The sequence below is a fragment of the Ceratotherium simum genome, chromosome 23 (assembly GCF_057802395.1).
Source record: "Ceratotherium simum simum isolate JZ-2026a chromosome 23, ASM5780239v1, whole genome shotgun sequence".
NCBI classification, from domain to species: Eukaryota; Metazoa; Chordata; class Mammalia; order Perissodactyla; family Rhinocerotidae; genus Ceratotherium; species Ceratotherium simum.
Window position 1 is genome coordinate 17,046,559 of NC_141922.1, and position 26,433 is coordinate 17,072,991.

The following is a 26,433-nucleotide window of genomic DNA, read 5'->3' on the forward strand; positions in this document are numbered from 1 at the left end:
CTTGAAACTTTAGAGTTTTGCTAAATTAAGTTAAATTATAAAAATTTTGTTGAGTATCTGGGTCATTTCCACATAAGGTAAAATATTAACAATTGATTACTAAGCATAGATTTGTCTGCCTTTGGTTTCTTATTTTAAAGAAACTAAAAGATGCTTGCTTGAGTTTATAGATAAACATGTTTGCACATGCTGAGAAATTTTCTATGAGCAATCACATTTAAAGTCTTTTCTGGGCCAGCCCCGTGGCTTAGCGGTTAAGTGCATGGGCTCCGCTACTGGCGGCCTGGGTTCGGATCCCGCTTCTCCAGCCATGCTGAGGCCGCATCCCACATACAGCAACTAGAAGGATGTGCAACTATGACATACAACTATCTACTGGGGCTTTGGGGAAAAAAATATATAAAGTCTTTTCTGGAAAGTCTGTATACAAGGCAAGTAAAATGTATGTTTTCAGTAAAGAAGGTATAAATAATGGAGATATTTTGTCTGTTTTGTTAAGAAAGATAAATTTGTCCTAAAGTACTAGGAAAGAAAAAAAGGAAAGGCGGTGTGGGACAAATTCTGAATGTAAAAAATAAGTGACAGAAGGTTTGTGGAAGTAAAACCCTGAGGAGTTTTGTGCATGGTCAAGGTGGCTAAAGTAAGCTGGTGGAAAATTAGACTTTGGCTTTCTCTCTTATAATTTTCTTAAACCTTTGGTTTGCTCTTGATAAAAAGGTTATGAATGGTTTTTCTTTACCTTTGAGTAAGTCTACCTAAAAAACAGAAAATCTAGGTTTCGTTAAAATAATTTCCTATGTTCTAAAGGACTGAGGTCTGTCTACTAAGGTTTTTTTTTTTTTGACTGTTTTAACTCCCTGTTTGCCTTTGACTGTTTCTGTTGTCCCCTTGATTAAATGAATAATGACTTTGTTTCCTATTTGACCAAATTTTTAAAAACTTTTTTATATTTTTGACAAACATCTCCCAAAATCAAAGTCTTTCTTTTAACTTAAAAAAGAAAACTTTGAAAATTTCCCATCAGCCCTGGGACTTCTCAAAGAATTTATTCTCTCTTTCTATAAAGAGGAAGATGTTAAACTAATTAGATTTACTTGGCATGTTAAATTACATGGGAAACATTATCAAATAAATGATAATAAGCCTTCCTAGGTTATATTGTGTGGGTAAATGTTATTAATAGAAATGTTTTAAAAATTATACACATTCCAAAATTTCTGATCTGTCCTAGTTGTTAGTCATAATTCTGGCTATTATTTGAAAGTGTTATATGTCACAGTCTTTATCAATTGCCGTTTTTGAATGTTTTGTCATTTGCAGAAGGTTGTTCTTTTACTCTGATGATTTTGCAAATATGTTTCATCTTCAGAGGGATTCATGGGAAGGACTCTGACACTTGCTTTAGAATGCAGATTTCTGATAAACTTTCAGATTACAAAACTGAGCTGGGTAAAAATAATACAGAACTCTAACTGAGAAACTGATAGCCTCATGATACTGCTAACAGAAGATCAAGAGTTGATATCATGGGATGGAATAAATTGCTAGAGATGATTATAATTTTTGTAACTTTTTGTTTGAAATATTGCTGATTTTTTTAATGTTTTCTTTTTCCAGGTTTAAGGAAAACTTTTTCCGTTTTCTCTTAAGCTAACTGTGACTTATAACAATTTGGTAAATTAGACTTTTGTAAACAGACTTGAAACATTTACCTTTTTCTCTCTATCTGATCCCTCCAGAATTTGGAAACTCTTAATGAGTAAGTATATTTTCATGGCAATATGGTTGTTTGCATAAGTTCAATAAGAATCTGTTCTCCTTTAGCAGGACACAATTGGAAATACGATTATATTACCAGGCTTTGACTGAAATGTCATATTTGAGTAAAACATACAGACTCAGATATGACCAGACAGCTTTTGAGGAACAAAGGTTGGACTTTGTAAAATAAAGCCACTTGGAAATATGGGCCTGGTACCTTGCTTACAGGGTTTCCAGCAACCTTTCCAGGTCAATAAGGATGGTCACTCCCCTGCCAGTGCAGAGAACCCCAGAATATTTTGGAGACCTCGAGAAGAGAGGAATTCACCCAAATCTGTAGTTATTGCAGGTGGAGTCTAATGATGTGTCCTTGGTTTGGCTTTTCTGGCCTCAAGAGGCCTTTAAAGTTCAATCTGAGAGTCCTTATAAAAAGATGCAACAAAGCAGATTTAAAAGAGTCTGTATGATCCATTGCTATTCTTGCTGTACTTATGTAAATGATTGGGCCAAGTTTATTAAAACTACACTTATTTTGCAAACCAGTAAGTCTTAATTTGGCTATCTTTGGTAAAAATGAGGGTGATTTAGACAGAAAAATTATTTTCAATAGAAACTATAATACACATTGGTGGATGTTGGATTCTGGTTCTGTTAAAACATCAGAGTAAAACAACTATCTGCAAATAACATTCAGAAATGGCAATTGACAAAGACACTTGGCTATTTCTGTAACATACGACGCTTTGAGATAATAACTAGGATTATGACTGACAACCAGGACAGATCAGAATTTTTGGAATGTTATATATATTTTTAAAACACTTATATTAATAACATTTACCCACATAATATAACCTAGGAAGGCGTATTATCATTTATTTGATAATACTTCCCATGTAATTTAACATGCAAAATAAATCTAATTAGTTTAATATTTTCCTCTTTATAGAAAGAGAGAACAAATTCTTTGAGAAGTCCCAGGGCTGATTGGAAATTCTCAAACTTTGCACTTTATGTTAAAAGAAAGACTTTGATTTTGGGAGAAGTTTGTCAAAAATATCAAAAAGTTTTAAAACATTAAGTGAAATAGGAAACAATGCTTAGTTATCCATTCAATCAAAGTGACAACAGAAATAGTCAAAGGCAAACAGTTTAAAAAGTTCAAAAAACCTTACTAGAGAGATCTCAATCCTTTTGAACATAGGAAATTATTTTAACAAAACATAGATTTTTCTGTCTTTTAGGTAGAGTTACTCAAAGGAAAACCATTTATAACCTGTTTATCAAGAGCAGACCAAAAGTTCAAGAGAATTACCTTTTTAAGAGACAAAGCCAAATTCTACTTTTCCACCAGCTTACTTTAACCAACTAGACCATACACAAAACTCCTCAGGGTTTACTTTCACAAACCTTCTGTCACTTACTTTTACATTCAGAAATTGTCCCATGCCTTCTTCCCTAGTACTTTAGGACAAATTTATCTTTCTTAACAGAACAAACATAAATATAATTATTCTTTATACCTTCTTTACTGACAACATACGTTTTACTTTCCTTGTATACAGACTTTCCAGAAATATATGCTTTCTCATAGAAAATTTCTCAGAGTGCACAAAACATGTTTATCAATAAACTTAAGCATCTTTTAGTTTCTTTGAGATAAGAAACCAAAGGCAGACAAATCTATGCTTAGTAATCAATTTCTAATATTTTATCTTATGAGGAAATGACCCAGATACTAAACAAATTTTTATCATTGAACTTAATTTAGCAAAATTCTAAGGTTTCATGTTACTAAAAAGATTTTGCAAGCTGTTTTTCAAGCATATATACCATAAAACGTAATTGTTGCACCCAACAACTCTTACCCATTTTTATCTATTTTAATTATTTGTTCTCAACAATTATGTTGAGGTCATTTTCAAAAACTTCATGCAAAGAGTTGGCTCAGTGGTGTAGCAGTTAAGTGCGTGTGTTCTGCTGCGGCAGCCCGGGGTTCACAGGTTCGGATCCTGGGCACACATCAATGCACTGCTTGTCAAGCCATGCTTTGGCAACGTCCCATATAAAGTAGAGAAAGATGGGCATGGATGTTAGCCCAGGGCCAATCTTCCTCCGTGAAAAGAGGAGGATTGGCATGGGATGTTACCTCAGGGCTGATCTTCCTCACCAAAAAAAAAAAAAAAAAAAAAACTTCATGTGACATTAAAGCAGTTAGCCATCATGTTGAGTTGTTTTAAATATGTATACTATAACACATAATTATTGTTAAAAGTTTCCTCCAAAAAGTTTTCATCCTTTTCATATCTGTTTAGTTTACTTGTTTGCAATAATTATATTTAGATTGTCTACAAAGACTTCATGAGACATCAGACAAAATCAGCTATTATTGTAAATTATTATTTTTTTGCTGACAAATTTTGTAACAGAGATAAGAACATGTTTGCATCATATCCAATGTTGACAACTCTGAAAACATATTTATTTCAGTTCAACCAACAAACTTAAACAAGCTTTCATTTACCAAAGGTCATTTTATATCATGTTAACTTGAAAGACACCTGGGCTAGTTTCTATCAAATTTAGAAATAACTTATAAAAGTGTTTACTCTAAGCCAATTAAATACAGATCCTTTAGAAATTGTACCATCTGGAGGCAGACAAATACACATAGAGACATATAAGCACAAAGAGAGATCTTCAAAATTTTAACCAGGTCTCAGGTACAAACCTCAGAGGAATACTTGTGTCTGAACTATTTTTTGAGCAGGTGGATCTGCTCAGATGGCCAAAAATATTTACAAAAGATTCTTTTCTTTTTGTAAGGATCCTCTTTACAGCTGCTTTTTAAATCCTTTTGTCTTTTAGAAGTTTCTGCATATTAACCAAAGACTATATTCCATCATCAGAGATTTTGAATCCTCTCCTTTAAGAGTGTCCCCTTAAGGTGGCCTCAACTGAAACAGAAGTTCCCCAGCATGACCATTATAATTCCAAATTATATCAAAACTACTTATTTTTACTTGCTTAATTTTAGATTAGGAATTTGAGGGGAGTTGAAGTGGGGAAGCTCAGCAAGAGAACAGCTTTGGTTTCATTCAGCTAGCAAGGCCACTGACATCCCCCAGTCTGGGATGTTTAAATTATTTAATTATTATCTTTTAAAGAGACAATTAAGTATTCATGATTTAATTTATAAGCCTCAAAAGATTAAAACAGGCTTCCCATTGGTTGTTTAATTTTATAGCCAGCTCTTTCCAATTGCATATGCAAATACACCAGTTTGAAATTGTCCCATTTTGCCCATTCTGTCTCTAGAGTCTAAAGAATATTGTGGCCATGTGGTGTCACAAAAGAAAACCATCTTCTTCTTGGGCATGGGATCATAGGTGAAGTCAACCCATTTAGCCAAGAGGCGGCCCAGAGGGCTTTTCTTGGGGACAGATGGAGTTCCTCCCATTCCAATACACAGAGATGGACAGATACACAGATCCAGACACAGAAAAAACAGACATCAGTGACCCAGTTCCCAGATTTAGGGTAGAAAAGCCTACAACTGTTCCCACTCCAAATGCATGCCCAGATGGCCCGTCAGCCAATGGAAAGGACCCCAGATGGAGGAGAAGGGAGTTCATAGGCATCCCCAAGGCAACTCACCCTATTCCAGATTGAGCGTGTCGACTTACCAGAAGCAAAAACAAGCAAACAAATCTAGAGCCCGTTTCATTTCTTCAGCCACCAGGAAGCATTGAAGGTAACCGACAATCGGGAGAATGTAGGGGACAGTCCCTGTGAGAAAAAGCATCCTGGCAGCCACTGGGAGAGTCTTGAACTTCTCCTGGACTCAAGTAGCCATGGGCAGAGGCACATCCCATCTGGGATTACAAGTCAGAAATTTGTAACAGAGAAAAAGGGGCTCATTCTGCTCACCGCAATCCAGTGCCAATCAATTGCAAACCTGCTGGTGGTTGAGAAAGGAAAGTTTATATGATTAGCCAGCATAATCATAAGATGGTGGACTAGTGTCCTAAAGAACCATCTTAAAATCACACAGAATCTTGAGGCAGTTATTCAGGGAAAAAGGGCAGGGAAGAAGGAGGTTTAGGGATGGCTAGCATCCAGTGTGATGTACTTCAAGGCACCACATTATCTCTTTCTTCTGTCATTTGTGATGGGTACCAATGCAGAGTTTTTCTTTTTGGAAGTCATCATGTTCCTGGGGAACTCAGAGAACAAAGTAATTGTCTGATCACAAGTGGGAGATATATGTAAGCAAGAGTCATAGAACTAGGTGATCATGTATTTTTCAATAGCAAAAGGTGCTTAATCATCTAGGCTATGTGCAGGCTAGAGTGCATTCTCAGAGACTAGTGAATCAGGGTCATAGTTATTGCTTCCTTTCCCTAAGATGGCTTCCCTTATGCTAACTTAGGATCTAGCTGTTATAAGCCCCCTCCCCAATCCTGTTTGCCTTATATAAGTCATTTCCAAGTCAGTTCCCCTTTAAGATGGGTGTTTTAGGATGATAGGCCACCATCTTCCGATATGCTAGCTTATCGCTTATTAAAACTTTCTCTACCACCGCCTGCTTGGCTTTTTATCTTGCAGCGAGCAGATCAAGCCCTTGCTCAGTATCACTTTCATGGTGAGTGATCTCTGGAGAAGATGACTATGGATCATTTTTATTTTGGTCTTCATACTTTTATGTATTTCCTACTTTATACTTCTTTGTATATTTTACAATTAGCAAATATTACTTTAATGATCAGAAAGTAAGCTATTTTAAGGGAAAAAAATTTTCACCTGTGTGTCAGTTTTCTTAATATTTTCTTTAATCTACTTATCCATATGACTTAGCATGGCTCAAAATTAATCATGGTCCTTTTTCAACTAGAACTTCCACATCATACCTCATTGTGTCAAATCTTAGAATATCTACTGATTTTACCAGTCAAGCAATGTTAGATCAGCAACCTGGCTGTCTTAGCATCTGCACACTACCTGTGCTTGTAAGCAGCTACATGCTCATGATGTCATGATTGCCAGGCATCCTGTTTCCATCTGTATCTGTTTATAACCAAGCATTTGGACCATCCTTAGCCTTGCCTTGATTCCTACTTCACTGGGAGGGGAAGGAGGGAGAAGGAAGAAAGGGGAACAAAATAAGGGGTAGAAAAATGCCTAAGTTTGGGTTAAAATATAGATGGACAAGGCAGAAGAGGTCAGGGCCAGAGAGAGGTAAAAGAGAACAAAAATGAAATAAAAAAGATAGGGGAGTGAAAGGAAGGATAAATTTTAAGCAGAAAAGGCAATAGTTGCCCAAATATCTGCCATATTACAATAATGATGTGCTACATTATTAGCCTACACACTTGGCTTATACATTCTTAGTCATGCCCCTTCCTGTTCATGAAATAAACAGTAACAAAAGGATTGCACCATTTTAGTGGCCCCAGGGGATACCGATGTCTCTGAGGCTACCTTCAAAAATGATCCAAAGACTCATGGAGCTCTAGAGCCACTTTATGATGGTAATAATAGCCAACATTGAGTGATTACTAGGTACCAGCAACGCTAAGCACATTACATACATTATCTCATTGATCCTCACAACAAACCCATGAGCTAAATGTTATTAATATCTTTATTTTAGAAAGCTAGAAATAATCAGTCCAAGAAATGTTTAAACATTTCTGTGCCTAGAGCCTATCCTTGGCAAAATTATGAGCAAATGAGGGTACACAGGGAAGGAAAATGGTATTTCCTTAACACCCATAATATGCCAGTTACCTCCCCTCACTCACTGCTTACCAAATCTTTCAAGGTAAGTACAGAGTACAAAGATAGTAAGTGATCGAAACATGAATTTGAAACAGGTTTTGAGCCTGTCCTAGACAGTCTGAATCCAAAGCCCAAGTCTTACGTCCATAGGATTCTGAACAACTGGGATATTTTAAGGGTCCTCTAGCGCTAGTATGAGGATAGACCCAGCCTCCTAGCGCAGCCATTTTCACTTTCAAGCCAACCCAGCCTCTGTGGACTAGACAATTTATGGTCTTAAAGGCGCCTGGGGGGACTCAGACTATACAGCCTAATCCAGTAGATTTCACTCATTGGTGAAGACCCCTCAACCAAAATCACAAAGTACCTCACATGCAAGGCTCTGTGTCAGGCTTTGGGATTACAAAAATGGAATCCATTCTCTGCACTCAAGGAGTTGACAGTCTAATAGGAACACATATCCTGGAAGAGCATACACATAGACATTAGCATAAAGCATATAAGCACACGACACTACTCAACAACTATTGAGCACCACTATGTGCTAAGCACTGTCTCAAATTCGCTGGGTTTGTGTTTTCACAGGGAAAACCTAACCAATTTTAAACTATGGTTATCTCTAGCTCCTCAGAGTATTGAGTTATTAAATTTGAAGATGGAGGGTTCAGCATAATAAGTATAGTTCAAGAGTTGGCAAGGAGAAAGTAGTCATTTGAAAAGCTGCACATTTTCCTAATACTAGTCTATACTTACTTCTGCCCCCCTGCTGTCATTTGACCTGTGCTACACACGCATTAAGCATCAGATAAATTGTTGTCGAATGAACTAGTGATTATACTGCTTGAAAGGAATTACATAAACTCAAATACAGACTGAAGAATCAACGGCAGTTTTGTCATTACTATGATTTCAGAAAGTGAGAGACTGGCAAAGATGAATCCGTTGGACTAATGTATGAGGGGCAATAGTCACAGCCCATACTTCACCACCTCTCACCATCAATGAGGAGACTTCTGCAGCACTGAGAAGGCCCATTTGGTAGACCCAACTGGGATGACTTGGAATGATGGGAGCAAACCTTTACCTTGGGTACTATTATAGAGACTTATGTTTGCATGCCTTCTGGTAGGCTACACAGCAGCTGGAGAATGAGTTCCTGCTACATTTGTGAGTATATGCATTAACACAGATTTCCTCATTCCATTGTAGGGGAAAAAAATACAAGCCCTTTCTTCAAGTAGGAAAAAATGAATATAGGAGTCTTCCTTCTAATTAAAAAGAAACTATGACACAAATCACTCATAAATAAGAATGCTTTATTTTTTCAGGTGCTGAACCCTTTGTGTTGGCAAGAAAAATAGAGAATACAGAATATTGACTTCTAGGGGAGCTAAACAAAGAACCTATTTGCCGATTGATGAAATTGAAGCAAAGGCATCAAATATGATTAAATTTGTCTATGTTATGTTCTCCATCTCATAAGTGACAAATCTCTCTTCTGTTTTTAGTTTTCAATCCAAAGAGACGATTCTTGCCAAATTGTTTTACTGATAGAGCCCATCTTAACCCATCTAAAATGTGAAACTCTATGTTCCTGTAGACATCAAGGTTTGTGAAATAGGTTTCATGTAATTGTGGGCAGTCATAAAACATAGTGCAGGTGATGGTGATAGGACATAAATTGTACCCGTTGTTAATCTCTTCAGATGCAAATTAACTTAAATTGAACTTCCTATTTTTTTCTTTCCCAGCTTAAACTGAATCCTTTGTTTCATGAACAACAACAAAAAAATTCAATAAGCTGAATCGAATAAAAGTGTTTTCAACAGTCTGCAAACTGGAAACACAATATAGTCTTGTGCTTTTAGAAGAGCTTATTCCTTAGGGTTCCTGAGATTGGTCATAAAGAATCCGCAAGTAGGATAAGTTTGGGGCTGTACTGCTATTTCTGAAAATGTGTGGACATTTTTCAATCTGTTTCAATTAATAATAACCAACTACCATTTATTTAGAACCTGTTATATTTTAAGCACTGTGCTAAGTGCTTTGCAATCATTTACTTAATCCTTACAGAAACTCTGCAAGGTAGGCATTCTCTCTGCTTTACAGATGAGGAAACAGGTTCAGAGTGGTTATTTGCCACACATAACGTGATCAGTGACTGTGCACGGTCCCAACAGCTACTGCCTCGCAACTGAATTTCAGCCTCAATAGCAAATGTCCAAATTTAATTATCAAACATTAATCAAACTCTTAGCAGTGTGTAGTAAAAAATATTGTAAATACTTGTCCTCAGATGTTACAGTTGAAGACAATTCGGGCAATAATACATAACATACAAATGTAAAAAGAGGCTTAGGCAAGGGTCACATGAAAGCCAATGATGCCCAATAATGTTCTCTCCCTTTTTGAAAGCAGAAAATCACCCCAAATACTTCTTAAACACTTTTATTGGTTAGCTTTTGCTTTCCTTTTTAATCCTATAACAACACAAAAAGACACAATTGCCTCACCAGTATCAGGTGTACCACAATCTTGAAAGAAGAAACAATCCCTATGCAATTCAGTCACTCACCAGCTATAGCCCCTTACAGCAGCTGTAATTGGCCCTTTCTGGCTCCACATTCCAAATTTGTATCTCTACATATTCTTCATAAAATATTTTTTGAATCAAAAAATGAGATGAAATCCTGGGCAACTCAGGTGTCTTAACCTTCCCACACATCTACCTTTTGTGCTAGCAGGAAAAAAACAGGGGTGGGGGGGCATAGGAAATATCTTAATACTCTACAAAGCATCATTCCCATTTTAACAGATGAGCAGGGAGGTTGGGGTCTCAGTTATCAGTTCCATACACCACCTAAGTCAAGAGGCAAAAGAAAAGTGCTGAGACTGGAACTAAGGAATCTGTCTCCAATGGCAAACTGTTCCTGGACACTGGCTCAGACTCAGTGGGTTGATTATTAGAAAAACCATTTCTTATCTGACCAGGAATTATGTAATGGAAAAACTGAAGGGAAAAGACTGCTTGTCAAAAACTTTTAAACAGAATTCAAAAATCCTACCTCCTAATCTGGCTTTGGCCAAGACAATGGGATCATATCACTAAATAACTGGGTGGAACATAAAACATACAGTCATTAGAATAGCCAATCTCTAGACCCAGTGCCTTCAAAACTCTATCCCATTTCTACTCTACATTGCAATTCCTCCTGGAGAGCAGAAACCCCACAGCACATTTCCTACAGTCTTACAGGAAATATTTATGGGCCTGTCAAGAATGATGAACTTGAAAGAAAGAACTTTTTATGATATCCAATAGAGCAGCCACCAGTTACATGTGGCTACTGAGCACTTAGCAAGTGGCTAATGCAACTAAGGAACTGGATTTTAAATTTCATTGAATCTTAATTAATATAAATTTAAATTTAAATAGCCACATATGGCTAATGGCTATTGTATTGGACAGTGCAGTTCTAGATACTACAAAAGTTAAATTTCAGCAAATAAAAATGCACTTGGAAAAAGTGAGTCTTTTCTTCAATAAGACCCATCAAACCAGCCAGGAAATCACATTACTTGTAAAGAAGAATCTTTTTCTGGGTAAACCCCTGAGGCCAGTAATGATTTATTGCCCAATCAGGCAAGAGGAAATAAGGAAATTCAATGGCAATCTCAGCTTCAAGATCTCAGGTGTCCTTACTCCCAGGATTTCTCTTTGTGTTTTCCTTTGAAGCTAATCTGGTGATCTGGGTCTTCCCATCCTCTCAACTGTGGGGTTGACTTTTTCCAGATGTTTTGGCAAACAGATCAAAGAAATTTTGTAGCACCATGATCAGAGAACACTCTAATTGTAATGGTCTGACAAGAAAAGAAAAAACAAAACAGGCTTTGGGACTCAAGAGGAAGATGAATTTGGGACTGAAAATGAAGAGATGAGGGCCATTCCTCCTGAACAGTTTTCCCAAGTCCATTCATGAGGAAAATCTTCAACTTCAGGAGACTCAAAAGACTTTTCTACGTGAATTTTCCTATGCTGATTGAGGTAGGCACTTCTGCTGAAGCATTTCTCACAGTCAGTGCATTTGTAAGGTTTGTCTCCCATGTGGGTCCTCTGGTGCCTGATAAGGTTAAAGCTTTGACTGAAGCACTCACCACACTCAGGACATTTATAAGGTTTTTCTCCTGTGTGTGTCCTTTGGTGAATCACCAGGGTGGAACTCTGACTAAAAGTTTTCCAACACTCGGAACATCTGTAAGGTTTTTCTCCTGTGTGTGTTCTCTGATGTCTAATGAGATGAGAGCTGAGGCCAAAACTCTTTCCACATTCACAACATTTATATGGTTTCTCTCCTAGCTGGATTCTGCATTCTTCTATCACATTGCAGTTCTGACTCAAACTTTCTTCATATTCAGAACTTTCAGAGGATTTCTCTCCTGTGTGCGTTTTCCGGTGTGTAATAAGGTTTGAACTTCGACTGAAATTCTTCCCACATTCTGTACACTGATAGGGTTTTTCTCCTGTATGTATTCTCTGATGCTTTATCAGAGTAGAATTACAACCAAAGCTTTTCCCACACTCAAGACATTTGTAGGGCTTCTCACCTGTGTGTGTCCGCTGGTGGCGAATCAGGCTAGAACTCTGACTAAAACTCTTCCCACAATCGGGGCACTTATAAGGTTTTTCTCCAGTGTGAGTCCTCTGATGTTCTATTAGGACATAACTGTGGCTGAAGCATTTCCCACAAACAGGACATTCATATGGTTTTTCACCTGTATGGGATCTGTGATGCTGAATAAGGTGAGAGCTGCTACTGAAACTCTTCCCACAGTCAGGACATTTATAGGGTTTCTCTCCTGTGTGAGTTCTCTCATGGATAATAAGATGAGAGGTATTGCTGAAGCTTTTCCCACATTCACCACACTGGTAGGGCTTCTCTCCTGTGTGTGTTCTCAGATGCTGAATCAAGTGAGAGCTGTTACTAAAGCATTTCCCACATTCAGAGCATTTATAAGGTTTTTCTCCTGAGTGGGTCCTCTGGTGAGTACGCAAATGAGAACTATTATTGAAGCTTTTCCAACATTCAGAACATTTGTAGGGTTTCTCTCCGAAGGATGAATTCTGTTGGACAGAGGCATTGGCATGTTCTCCTGGGTCCCATCCCCAGGGCCTGGATTTTTCCTCCTCTTTTCCTGTAGAATTTCCCTGATTCTCTGACTTGCCATCATTCTCATAGGAATCATCACACCAAATCTCATCTCCTTGGGACCATGTCAATGGCATTTCTTTTATATCCACATGCTTATAATTTTGTGAGCCATCTCTTTTAGACCATTTTGAGGCTTTCTCTTTAAGTGTATCTGCCTTAAAGTTATTGTGTTGAACAGTTTCCAAATTATTCTTATTTTCATCTCCTGCAAGAATAAACAGATATTCTAAACATATTCCCTAATCTCTGCCAGGGGAAGGAAATTCTGAATTGCAGTGGAAGGAAAGGGACAACAAAGCAAAACCTCTTAAGTTATTTTATACGAAAAAAAAGTTTTTAAAGCTAGCTTTACTTCTTTTACTCAACGTGTTCATCAGAAGCAGGTGAATTTTTTGTACTCAGCAACAACACTAATGAAGTATTTGAACAGTTGCCGGCAATTGCCAAGGCAGATATCAATCTAAAAATAAGTTCATTAAACTTTATTCTAGAAGACTGAAAAGAAAAAAGGGGATCTGAGTAGAAGAGAAACTGAATAGAACACCAGCTGAGGTGAAAACTAGACAATATCTAGGTTAAAATCTGAGCAAATATAGAAATAACGATACCCACTATTTATTAAGAATAGTAGCTTTGCACATCGTTTATCATTAATCCTCAAAAATATGTCAGACAGATATTACCATTCATTTTTCTTAAAGATGAGAAAATTGAGGCTATGAGAGTAAACATAGCTTGTAAGTGACGAGCAGGGAATCAAATTAAAGTTTGTCTCATTCTAATGCCCTGTTCTTTCTACACACTCTATAGTACATCTTATGATGAATTTCCAAAGGATTCAGATCATCTTCTTGATGTCTCACCTGTAAAATGGCTTTTCAAACTCTCCCTCTCCATGAAGCCATTAGAAGCTGAGACCAACAGTGTTTGCTCTTGCTCCATTACAATGATCACAGCTGGGTTAGAGATCAGAAATCCTGTGGAAGGAAACAGGTTATGTTTGGAAGCATTTGTTAAAATATATTGTTCTTCCTTCCTTCCCAGCCATTGAAACATAACAATTGTAGGCATCGAATGTTCTGTGGGCCATACTGAAAATAAGAAACATGGTTTTTATTTTTATTTATTTTTATCTATTTTTTTGTGAGGAAGATCAGCCCTGAGCTAACATCTATCGCCAATCCTCCTCCTTTTTTTTTTTTTACCCTTTTTCTCCCCAAGGCCCCAGTAGATAGTTGTATGTCATAGTTGCACATCCTTCTAGTTGCTGTATGTGGGATGCCGTCTCAGCATGGCCGGACAAGCGGTGCATCGGTGCGTGCCCGGGATCCGAACCTGGGCCACCAGTAGTGGAGCGTGCGCACTTAACCACTAAGCCGCAGGGTTGGCCCCAAGAAATATGGTTTTTAGATGTCTTTTTAGGAAATCTTATCTCAGATGCAAGTGTTTACAATTAAAGGTTAACCCAATTTACCTTTCTAAAGAAATAATAAAAAAAATTAAACCTTCACATTAAAGTCTGAGGATCAAGCTTCAAAAATAGAATGAATACTAATACTCATTGTCCACTCAAAGCTGGGAAACACTTTTAATTGAAAAAACAAAGTAGTTTTTTGGAAAAGCCACCAATAATAAGAATTGAAAAAATCAATACGCAGGTATAAGAAGCAGCTAGAGAGAAAGCATGCTGTTTAGTTTAGAAAGAATAACTTGATCCTTGACAGAAGGATGAAACCTTTGAAGTTAATTTCAAAAGAAAGTTAGGATTTATATAACCAGTAACAAGAAATTAGGACAAAGCAGGGCTAGAATCATTATAGCTAATAACCCCTAAATACAACAGGAGGCTAACAAGGGACTTCTTCCTTGCCTCTTACTCTCTAAGTCATCATAATCACAATATCCCTTTCAGCCTAAACTTTATCTTCTGGAGCCAATTAGAATCCCTGACCTACTTTAAGGGACTGGAAAATGTGATCTATCACTGGAAGGCAGTTATATATGGACTTGGCATCCATTTCAGGTTATAAAGAACAGCATAATTCAGGAAAAATGAGAGCCTAAAAGAAGGATATACAAAGACACGCATATGGAAAACCAACAAAAAATGGTGTACTTATAATTTTCACCCTATTACTGCCTATTATGTGCCAGGCAGTGAAGTAAATACACATATTTCTCATTTAATTTTCACAATAGCCTTCTGAGGTGTATAAACAATTACTAGCATGTTATAGATGAGCAACAAAGACATTAAGAAACTTTCCAGGTCACACAACCAGGAAGTGGTAAAGCAGGATTCAGTCCCAAGCCTGTTTGGACACTGACTTTCACACTCATATCTATTATCTAGGGCAGAAAGCAGAGCTGCAAATGATCAGGGCCTTTATTTTGCAATATATTGACTGGGGTTTTAGAAAACAGATTAACATCCCCCTTATGCCCAAGGGAGCTGGCATTCCCTAAGCACCCTCAGCAATTAGGGATTTGTTATAGGAAAAGGTGAAACTAGTCTAAATTATAAATACCCCAGTACTTAAGTGGAAAAAAAGCTATAAACCTGAATACAAAAAAGAAAAAAAAAAAGGAAAGTTGTTCAAATGGAGTAATATGTTTTGCTGTCTGGTTACTGACTTCTATCAACATCTTTGCAAAGAAAGCAAGAATCTGGGTAACAGATACCCATGCCACCATTTTCCTTGCTAATTAATTATTAATGTTGGTAGTAGCGGAGCCCTCAGGAACACTGGCTCAGCAAAACGGTAGCAAACTCAAGGCCTAAATAGTATTAAAAGGCTGTCCTTAAGATGTCATTCCACAGAGAAGGGCTGTTTTCACTGTCCTAGAGGAAAGAGGTGATGAGGACGGGCCGAGCTTTGGATTAGAAAGTCTTCCAAAGAAAATGCACTGCCTGAGGCTTAGCTTTAAGAACCGCTGGCAGGGAGCACAGGCTGGGGTACAGTGCGAGGTGAAGTTCTAAGAGACCAGATCGTCTCCTGCAACAAGATCCTTTAAGGGACGCCGCAGGCGAGCGAGGCGCGGTGGCCCGTGCGGCGCAGCAGCGGGATCCCTTTCCAGACGCACATTGCAGCCCGGGCGGCGCAGTTTCCACTCCTCCTGCCCGCAGCCCTCGGCTCCCTTCCCCCCGAGAAGGAACTCACTGTTCTGGGGGCTACACACAAGGCGCCCCGCACCCCCAGCAGGCCCAGCTGTCCGGGAGGAAGGAGCCCCCCCACTCCTTCTGTCCCCACCAACCCAGGGTCCTAAACTCTCCAACTCGCAGGACAGAAACAGGAAGTCTCCCCATCTTCCCCTGCAGGCTTTGCCGGCGCCTCTCTAGGAAACAGTGATGGCCAGCTCTCGTTGATCTTAACCCTTAGGGTCCCGGACCAGAAGGAGCGTGCAGGTGGATTTCCTTTCCTTGTGCTGTCTGTCGTTCGCCGACTGCGAGTCTCATTGCTCACGTTTGTCAGGCGCCTTATAATAGGGGCCCGATTGGAAGTTATACTTTTCCTTCCCCTCAGGGCTTCATCAGATTTATCATCATCGTTAGAATCAAAATGAATCGGAGTATTTGTTAAGCGCCTATTGTTTCTGTTACCACCGCCGTGAACAGGGATCTATATTTAGCTATCCGTGAAGAGCTACGGCATCCACCCACATATAAAACAATTAGTTTGCAAGGCACTGTTATTAATAACACTCGGAGAAGCAGTTAAACTCTCCTCTTTCAAAGAAAATAGAAGCCAATCCCTTCACCTCCCATATCAAACAGAAATCTACTTAAGTCTGCACCCCTGCGCCCTCTTTCTTCCCTCCTCTTACAACAGAGGATTGGTCCTTCACATTTAAAGCAAGCCTTTTACTGGCGCACTCTTTCCTTCCCACCTTGGAATCTTTACACTATCATCTAACCTCTCAATTCTCCTACCTTCAGCTTTTTTTTTTTTCTTACTATGTTTCCATTTTATCACTTCCCACTCACCTTCTAACCCATTTCTCCTACAGCAAAAACAAAAAATCACTAAGATTACTAATGACCCCCTTGTTGTTAGCGTGCAATTGATATTATTCATTTCCCAAGTCCTTTTACAGGTGTTTTGATACTGCTGAGCACTCTTTTCTTCTAGAAACAGTCTTTTGAGGTGACACTACATACTCTTCATTTTCCTTCCACATCTTTAGTCGGTTCTTAGTCTGTTTTACAAGCCTAGTCTTCACTAAATGTTGAGATTCCTCAAGGCCATCCTAGACCTGCTCCTCTTATCCTGGAATGTTCTCTGTCTAGGCAGTCTCATTCACTTTCACATTTTCAAATACCACCTACACGGACAACTCACAAATTTATATCTCCAGCCCAGGCTACATTTCTGAGCTCTTCACTCTTATAACCAATGGTCTACTTGACATCTCATATTAGAGGTCTCAATAACACGTCGAAACCAAAATGTCAAAAATCAAAATCATCTTGCTCACTTTCTTCTCCCATATACTGTGGAAATTAATAAAAGAAACCTTAACTAAATTGGAGTCAAGAGGGCCTGTAGGGGAAGTTCTCATACCCTCCCACAAATCCTCAATTACACCAAACAGGAACAGACAGGAGGCTTGCATCTTCCACAGCGGGTAAAACTACTCTACCACTGAAGGAAGATTTCTTTCCCTACCAGGCAACAATGCAGCCAATGAGAAACATCACAGCTCAGCCAATGAGAAGCCATTACTGCCCTGAACTGCTGCTTTTCCCCCAAGGACTTCTGTTTAGAACAGCCCCTCCCTATTCCCCCTTTTTCTCTATAAAGGAAGCTCCCCTCCTCTGTTTTCTGGATATGCCTACCGTTTGCCATAGCATGCATATCCCAAATTGCAATTCTTTTGGCTATTCCTGAATAAACTCATTTTGAGATAAAATAACAGGGAAATTTGCTTTTTAGGTTGCTATATATGGTGTCAGAAGAGTGGATCCAAAGGAGGCGGCCTCTGAGAGACAGCGACCCCCACAATCAAGCAAGGTACCTGCACCAGGCCTCTTGTGCTCATCACCTCTGTGAGTTGTGGCCTGCTTTTGGTTTCGTGAGTCTCCCCTTGGATTGCAAGCTCTGCTCCCTTTGCGTTCTGAGCTCTCAGACTTTATTCAGGAAAGGGAAAGGTTTTGTCCTTTTGGGGGAGGGACTTTGTCCTCCAGGTTCAAGGCTCTGTCCTTAGGTTCAAGGTGTCATCCTTGGTGGGTACTCAGTTGTTTTCTGAAAGTAGCACAGTTCCCTTTGGGGCTCTGGCTTGCTGAAAATCCAGGAATTTTTCTTTGATTTTCAGATTTCTTTTGGAATCAGGGCTAGGAATCCAACAACTTTTCTTTTGTTTTTAGATTTCTTTGGAAATCAGGGCTAGGACTCTAGCAACTTCCTTGGGTTTTCAGAGGAAATTTCAGAAATGGCATCCCAGTCATCTAAATGTTCTGAGGGAAACCCTCCTTCGGGGCCCCCAGCCGAGTTTATGTTTAAGAACTTTGGGCCCCCTACGTGCACATTTTTAACTTAGTGGGCCAAATAGACCAAAAACAGTCTGGAATTGCAATGGCTACTATGGGGAACTTTTTTTTTTTTTTTTTTTTTGTGAGGGAGATCAGCCCTGAGCTAACATCCATGCCAATCCTCCTCTTTTTGCTGAGGAAGACTGGCCCTGGGCTAACATCCGTGTCCATCTTCCTCTACTTTGTATGGGATGCCGCCACAGCATGGCCTGACAAGTGGTGCGTCAGTGCACTCCCGGGATCCGAACCCGGGCCGCCAGCAGCGGAGTGCATGCACTTAACCGCTGCACCACGGGGCCGGCCCTATGGGGAACTTTTGATCTCCCCAAACTAGCTTTTCTTAAAACTAAATTGGAAACTGTGGCTCTAAAATTAAGCAAAATAAGTGGTATGTCTATTTTCATTTGTACCTGGAGGCTTCTGGATACACACAAAGCTCTTAAACTTATGGAGACTTATTTTGTGGCCTAATATGTGATCAATCCTGGAGAATGTTCCATGTGCATTTGAAAAGAATGTGTATTCTTTGGTTTTTGGATGGAATGTTTTGTATATATCTACTAGGTCCATCTGTTCTAGTGTGTCATTTAAGGCCAATGTTTCCCTATTGATCTTCTGTTTGGATGATCTATCCGTTGGTGTAAGTGGAGTGTTAAAGTCTCCTATTATTATTGTGTTACTGTCTATCTGTCTCTCTTTTTTTTTTTTTGTGAGGAGGATCAGCCCTGAGCTAACATCTGCCAATCCACCTCCTTTTTTTTTTTTTTTTTTGCTGAGGAAGATTGGCCCTGGGCTAACATCCGTGCCTATCTTCCTCCGCTTTATATGGGATGCTGCCACAGCTTGCCAAGTGGTGCGTCGGTGCGTGCCCAGGGATCCGAACTGGTAAACCCTGGACCACCGCAGCAGAGTGCGTGCACTTAGCTGCTTGCGCCACCAGGCCAGCTCTCTATTTCTCTTTTTATGTCTGTTAATAATTGCTTTATATATTTAGGTGCTCCTACATTGGGTGCATAGATATTTACAAGTGTTATATCCTCTTGTTGGATTGTTCCCTTGATCATTTTGTAGTGTTCTTCTTTGTCTCTTGTTATAGTTTTTGTTTTAAAACCTATTTTGTCTGATATGAGTGTTGCTACTCCAGCTTTCCTTTCATTGCCATTTTCATGGAGTATCTTTTTCCATCCCTTCACTTTCAGTTTGTCAGTGTCTTTAGGTCTGAAGTGTGTCTCTTGTATGCAGCATATATATGGGTCTTGTTTTTTTAATCCAATCAGCCACCCTATGCCTTTTAATTCAGGCATTTAGTCCATTGACGTTTAAAGTAGCTATTGATAAGTATGTACTTACTGCGATTTTTTAACTTTTTTTCTCAGTGTTTTAGTAGTTCTTCTCTGTTCCTTTCTTCTTCGCTTGCTCTCTTCCCTTGTGGTTTGGTGGCTTTCTTTAGTTTTATGTTTGGGTCACACAAAGCTCTAAAATTGCCTCACTACATGATACTTTGTCTAAATTATCTAACACAAATGAAAAACTGAGGGAGAACAAAAGGGATTCTGAAGCCTCAGAATCTCCCTTCTTCTTTGTCTCAAGTACCATCTCGTCTTCCCAGACACCTTTGTCTTAGACTCCACCCCAGCAGCCATCTTGTGCCCAGGCTCCACCCCTGATGCCATCTTTGTCTCTTCCCCTCCATGAAAACCTGCCTCCTTTTAAAATCAGACCCTCTGAGGGTTCAAATGCTAAACCCCTAATTACTATTTCTAGGTTAACTATAGCAAATAAACAACTAGAAGAAAAGATTTAAATAGCAATTACCCTACTCTTTTGATAATAGACAAAATTACTCCAAAAACAGCTCTAAAAGGATCCTTACAGCATGCAAATAAAAACCTTTAGTAAAAGACTTTGGCCATCTGAACAAGTAAACTTACCTTAGTCCATCTGCCAGAAATACAATTTGGATCCACCTATTCTTTTGAGTGTTGTACCTGAGACATGGCTAAAATTTTTTAAATGAGAGCTATGAGATCTATGTTTATGTCTGTCTATGTGTATATGTATGCATGTTATAGAGATGTGATGTTTTTCTACCTCCAAATGGGATTGTTAGAATTGATTTGTAAAAAGCTCTATTTAATTGGCTTGAAATTAGGCACTTATAAATTAAGTATTCCTAACTCTCAGAAATATAATGGAAACTAACTCAAACGCTTTTCAAGTTTATATGATCTAGGATTTGTCTTTAGTAAACGAAAGCTAGCTTAAGATTGGTGTAAAAAAAAAGGCGTGTTTTCAGAGTTGTTAGTATTGGGTGTAATGCAAACGTGCAACTTTTTTCTCTGCCAGGTTCACTAGTCAAGTGGGCTCATGCTGTCTCTGTTACAAAATTTGTCAGAAAGAAAGCAACTTAAGATGATGCTTGGCTATTTAATGTCTAATCTAAGCATGATTGTTAAAAGCAAGTAATTAAAATAAATGTAAATAGGATCAAAGTTTATACCAAGTTAAACTAAATAATGGATAGTCATTGAATACACAAATCATTTTCCAAACAAGATGAAATACTAAAACATTAATTACTGAACAAAGGTTTATCTACTTTTGGCTTCCTATTGCAAAGAAACTAAAGACAAGTTTGAGTCTGTTGGTAACCATGTCTTGTGCCATGTTGAAAGACTGCACTATTCAAAAGGGCATATACTCCTAGAAATTATGAAATATATTTATAAATCTGCCAGTCTATGGTTGCTTACTTCTTAGTTTTCACTAGGAATTGGGGATTCTAAGGGTTAAGAATTCTAATATATGTAACTAAAGCTACTAGAAATAAAAGGGAAACATCTCTGTATGCAAGGAAAGTAGGATGCATGTTTTGGTAAAAGAAGGTAGGAGGAATGGAAATGCATTCTGTTGAGGGAAAAGAATTTTATGAGCAGTCAGGACTGGGTAAGATTGGAATGAATGAATTTTAATATCAAAATAAGCTAACACAAAATTAAAATTTGGCTTTCTTTTCTATTAAGAAGACAAGGTTTTCTTGGACTATTGGTCTGGTGAAACAGATTGTGAAAGCTTCTTCACCTTTAAGCAGTATGCCTAAAAAACAGAAATTTTGTGTTTTGTCAAAATAATTTCCTGTGTTGTTTCTATCAGGTCTTTAATTACCTATGAAAATTGAGTCTTCTTAGTATTGAAGGAGTTAAGTTTTGCTTACAACTATGTAACCTTTTGTATCTGCCTTTGAAACCTGTTATTGTTACTTTGGTCAAATAGATACTTAAGTATTATTTCATAATGATCTGTGATCCTATTTGGTCAAATGTCCAAACCTTTTGATATTTTTGACAAGCTTCCCCAAAATTTCAAATTCTAAAGGACATTTTTTTGACTAGGATGTAACTTTGAGATTTTCCAGGGATATCTCAAAAGATTTATTCTCTCTCCTTATAAAAAAAGAGATATTCCACTAATTAGGCTTATTAGATACATAAAATTATATGGGAAGCCCAGTTGAATAAGAAATAATAAACCTTTTTAGGTTATATTGTATGGGTGAATGTTACTAAAAGTCTTCTAGAAATTGTATAAAATTCCTAAAAATCTGATATGTCCTAATATAATCTTATCACCTGTAATTCTAGTGGCCATCTAAAATGTATGTCACAAAAATACCAGTGTCCTTGTCAATTGCATTTACTCATTGCCTTTAAAAAAATTTTTTGTCAATTACAGACAGTTATTGTTTTACTCTGATACTTTTACAAATATGTTTTATTTTCAAATATATTTATAGAAAAGATTTTGACAAGTATTCTGGAATACAGGTTTTGATAACTTTAAGATCATAACACTGAACTGGGTAAGAGTTTCTAAAACTCTAATGGAAAACTGATTGCTTTGGTATTTTGTTTTCCAGATGTTAAGGACTCCTTTTTTTCTCCTCTCCTTTAAGCTGTCTATAACTTACAGCAATTTGATAAAGTGTATCTTTGCAACAAGGCTGAAACATTTATCTTTTTCTCTCTACCTGACCCTTTATGTATTCTTTTCATGACAATGTATATATTTGCATGGGTTCCGTGAAGGTCTGTTCTCCTTAAAACAGGACACAATCAGACGTATTACCAAGGCTTTGAGTAGAATGCTATATTCAAGAAAGATGTACATAGACTTAGATATGATTAGACAACTTTAAGGAACTGCTTGAAAAATCAGCCTAGTACCTTGCTTACAAGGTTCCAGCAAACCAATCTTAAAAAAGAACTTACGGGGCCGGCCCCATGGCTTAGCGGTTAGCTGCACGCGCTCTGCTACTGGCAACCCAGGTTCGGATCCCGGGCGCACACCGACACACCGCTTGTCTGGCCATGTTGAGGCCGCTCCCACATACAGCAACTAGAAGGATGTGCAACTATGACATACAACTATCTACTGGGGCTTTGGGGAGAAAAAGGGGGAAAAAAGGAGGAGGATTGGCAGTAGATGTTAGCTCAGGGCCAGACTTCCTCAGCAAAAAAAGAGGAGGAGTGGCATGGATGTTAGCTCAGGGCTGACCTTCCTCACAAAAAAAAAAGAACTTACATGGTCAATCACTATTCTTGCAGCATTTATATAAATAATCAGGCCAAGTTTAATACAAACGAATTACTTTTACTATGATTATCTTTACTTTAAATGTGGGGGTTACAGTAGAGAGAGAAATTATGCTTGTACCTTTGTAGATATTAAATTCTAGTCCTATTAATTGCCTGTAAGGTTTTGTTATATATGTGTAAGCTGGACTGGGTCCTAAATTTTTCTAGTTTTCTTAAATGTCTGGCTACAATATTCCAAACTGACATTTCCAATTTTACTGCCCTTGAAATTTCCTTGGAAGGGACTATACTAGGTCCTCCTCGCTACTCAGATGGCAGCCAGACTTCAGGGACTTGAGCCTTGGGTACACATCTCACAGATAAAGAAGGCTCCATCTGGCATCTAATTCTGTACAAACATTCCAAATCAAATTGACTAGGAAGCAGCTGACATAGGAGGCTTTCCCAAGATCACTGGACGAGGGCTATATACCCTCTTCCCATTGTTGTTTCTTACTTATTTTCTCCCTCTCTTTCCTGGAAAGACAGTGCCCTTGTCCACATTTCCCAAACCCTCACAAAAGGGGAAAACCTCTTTGATTGCTGGATTTGCCATCAGAAACTTCAGCCTGTCCAAGACAGTAATGACCCCTTAGTTCACTCTGTAAGTAATTTCAGTGGGATTCCAGATATTGTTGTTTGTCTAAATTGCTCTGCTGGCCCATTTTACCAAGTCAGGGTACTAAGTCCAGATAAACTCATTCCTTGCTTTAACTTGACCCAGCCTTGGGAGGAGAAAACAAGATCTTTTGAATATTTGTATGAAAAACTCTGTGGGGATGCCAATGTAACCCAGGCCATCTGTAAATTTCTTGATGTACCCATATATTTAGTCAACCTTTCAGTATGTACGGTTTGTAACAACATAGTATCTGAGCCTTGGTTACATAATGCTAATGCCTCTATGTGGGTGAGTAAGTCTATAGATGATATCACTTATGCAAGGGCATTATGTACACCCTCTGGTTATGTCTTCATCTGTGGAGGTTTCAGTAATGACCTTTATGCTTGGCAGCTAATGCCTTGAGCTGGAGACTACAAAGACAGTCTGCCCTTGCCATATTCACTGTCCTGTTCTCTCTGCATAACCAGAGACCTCTCACTGGTCTCTCCCATTGAATCTCCGTAGTTGTTCTAAACAAGAACTTCCAGGAGGCATATGTGACTCTGGTTTTGCCTCTGTGGGAAGAGCATTCTTCCTGTGGATCAGAGTGAATGACAAAGAACAAATGATCAGGAATCTCTCCCTGATTCTACAAGAGTTGGCTGACTCCACAGCCAAAGAAAGCAATTGCAGCTCAGCAATCGTTGCTTAACTCATTGGCCAAAGTAGTTTTAGATAATCACACAGCCCTTGATTATATACTTGCTGAAAAAGGAGGCACATGAATAAATGCCTCTGGGGAAGTAGAGACCCAATTACATGAGATTATAGAGCAAGGACATTGACAACAACAATTCAGTGTCTTTTTATTTGTTCAGCTCGTTACCTTCAGGTCTGGGGTCCTGGTTTAGAACCACCCTACAGACTGGGCTTATAGTATTGCTCTTAATCTTATTCTATGTACTTGTTGTGAAGTTCTGTGCCTATTTCCTGTTGAATCTCTGTAAAAATGACATGCCCAATAAGGTGATGCTGGCTCAGAACTTTGAGATGATCTCCAACACCTACGATCTTGGAGAAATATAGGCTTTAGATGGGAAATGCCTGAGAGTTCTCCTTCCTAACCTTCCTTATTACCCAAATGTTGCCTAAATGATTTCCAACCACTATGTACTTTCCCTCCAATGTGGGATACGACAACCAGGAAAGGTTCTTCCTGGCAATGAGGGACAAGACTACAATGTGCAGAGAACCTGACCATTGATCAGCAATCCTTTCAGAGAAAGATCTTGATCAAAAGGGGAAAATGTGGAAATTAATAAACCTTAACTAAATTGGAGTCCGGAAGGCCTGTACGGGGAGCTCTCACACCCTATCACACATCATCAATTACACCAAACAGGAAGAGACACGAGGCTTGTATCTTCGACAGGAAGTAAAAGTACTTTGCTACTGAAGGAAGATTTTTCTCCCCACCTGGCAACAGCTCAGCCGATAAGAAGCCATTGCTGCCATGAACTGCTACTTTTCCCCAGTGGACTCCCGTTTAAAACAGCCCCTCCCTGCTCCCCTTTTTCTCTATAAAGGAAGCTCCCCTCCTTTGTTTTCTGGACTTGCCTATGGTTTGCCGTACCATGCCTATCCCAAATTGCAATTCTTTCGGCTATTCCCAAGTAAATTGATTTTGAGATAAAATAACAGGAAAATTTGGTTTTTAAATTCACAGTACATACAAACACAAAATAAAATAAACTTGTTCCTCTTCCAACATTCTCTCTCAACCATCCATCCAGTTATACAGAAGCCTAAGAGTTCTTTTTGTCACCTCCCTTTCACTTACCTCCCGTATACAATCCATAACTAAGCCTCACCTATTGTGTACTTCATATATAATTCTCAAATCCAGACACTTCTCCCAACCACCAGGACCATGCTCAGGCAATCATCAGCTCTCACTTGAAGGATTTCTGTAGCTTCCTAACAATCCTATAGATGTCCATCCTTGCCTCTTCTCATCCAATCTCCTTAATGAATTCAGAGTGATCTTTTCAAAAGATAAATCTGATTCTGTCACCTTCCTTTACCTAGTCAAAGCCTGTTCAGCCCTCAGACTTCAGTTCATACATCACTTCTTCACAAAAGCTTTCCACGCCCTTCCTGACAGGGTCAAATCCTTGTTACAAGCTCTTCTAGCACCATATTCCTCTCCATTGTAGCCTATCTCATGAGGGCAACTTTATATTTATTTGTGTGATTGATTTGTTATTTTGCCTCCCCATACAAACATCAAGTCCCGTGAGGGCACAGCTCATCTCTGTTTGTGCTCACCATTTTATCTTAGAACCCAGCACAGTGTCTGACTCTAATAAATATTTGTTGAGGGCCTACTATGTGTCTGTTATTACATTATGTTAGGCATTGAGGTTACAACAGTACACAAAATAGTGTGGGGGAGACTGTCAATTAACAACAACTATATATACACATACACGTATGTATATATATAGAGAGAGAGACAGAGAGAGAGAGAGAAACAGGTGACGAGTGTTAGAAAAAGAAGTAAAACAAGTTAAAGACAGACATGATAGGATGCTGATGAAGGCATACTGTTTTGGTTAAGGTGGTCATGAATGTTCTCTCAGATAAGAAGATATTTCAGCAGAAATCTGAAGGAAGAGAAAGTATGAGCCATACAATTATTCTAAAGAAGAAATAGTTAAACAGAGGAACAGTAAAGGAAAAGACCTTGAGATAGGAACGTGCTTGACATGCTCAGGAAACAGTAAGGAGCAAAATAAGTGAGATGAACAATGGTGGGAGATAGGTCAGAGAAGTCAGATCATATAGGCCATGACTGAGGGACACAAAGATGTGTCATCCAGCTCCCGTTTTAAGGAAAGACTTGTTGCCGAA

General features: G+C 38.6%; 1 protein-coding gene across 2 annotated transcripts; it reads right to left on the reverse strand.

Annotated features, from left to right (window-relative positions):
- Window positions 1–8,841: 8,841 nt before the first annotated feature.
- ZNF572 (zinc finger protein 572) lies at window positions 8,842–15,964 on the reverse strand. Of its 2 annotated transcripts, XM_004431077.3 has the most exons (3): window positions 15,914–15,964; window positions 13,616–13,729; window positions 8,842–12,957 (listed from the first exon to the last, which is right to left on the reverse strand). In XM_004431077.3, the coding sequence occupies exons 2-3, from the start codon at window positions 13,692–13,694 to the stop codon at window positions 11,441–11,443; spliced, it is 1,596 nt and encodes a 531-aa protein (XP_004431134.1). In that variant the 5' UTR covers window positions 13,695–13,729; window positions 15,914–15,964; the 3' UTR covers window positions 8,842–11,440. The 2 variants fall into 2 exon arrangements, with proteins under 2 accessions (XP_004431134.1, XP_014643458.2); XM_014787972.2 differs by lacking the exon at window positions 15,914–15,964 and having other exon boundaries at window positions 13,616–15,890.
- Between the last annotated feature and the right edge of the window lie 10,469 nt (window positions 15,965–26,433).

Bases quoted from the DNA above. Each gene is read 5' to 3' on its own strand.
- ZNF572 (XM_014787972.2), bottom strand. From the start codon at position 13,823: ATGCCTACAATTGTTATGTTTCAATGGCTGGGAAGGAAGGAAGAACAA. The intron at 12,958-13,615 runs GTGAGACATCAA...TTATTCTTGCAG, and splicing joins TTTGAAAAGCCATTTTACAG to GAGATGAAAATAAGAATAAT.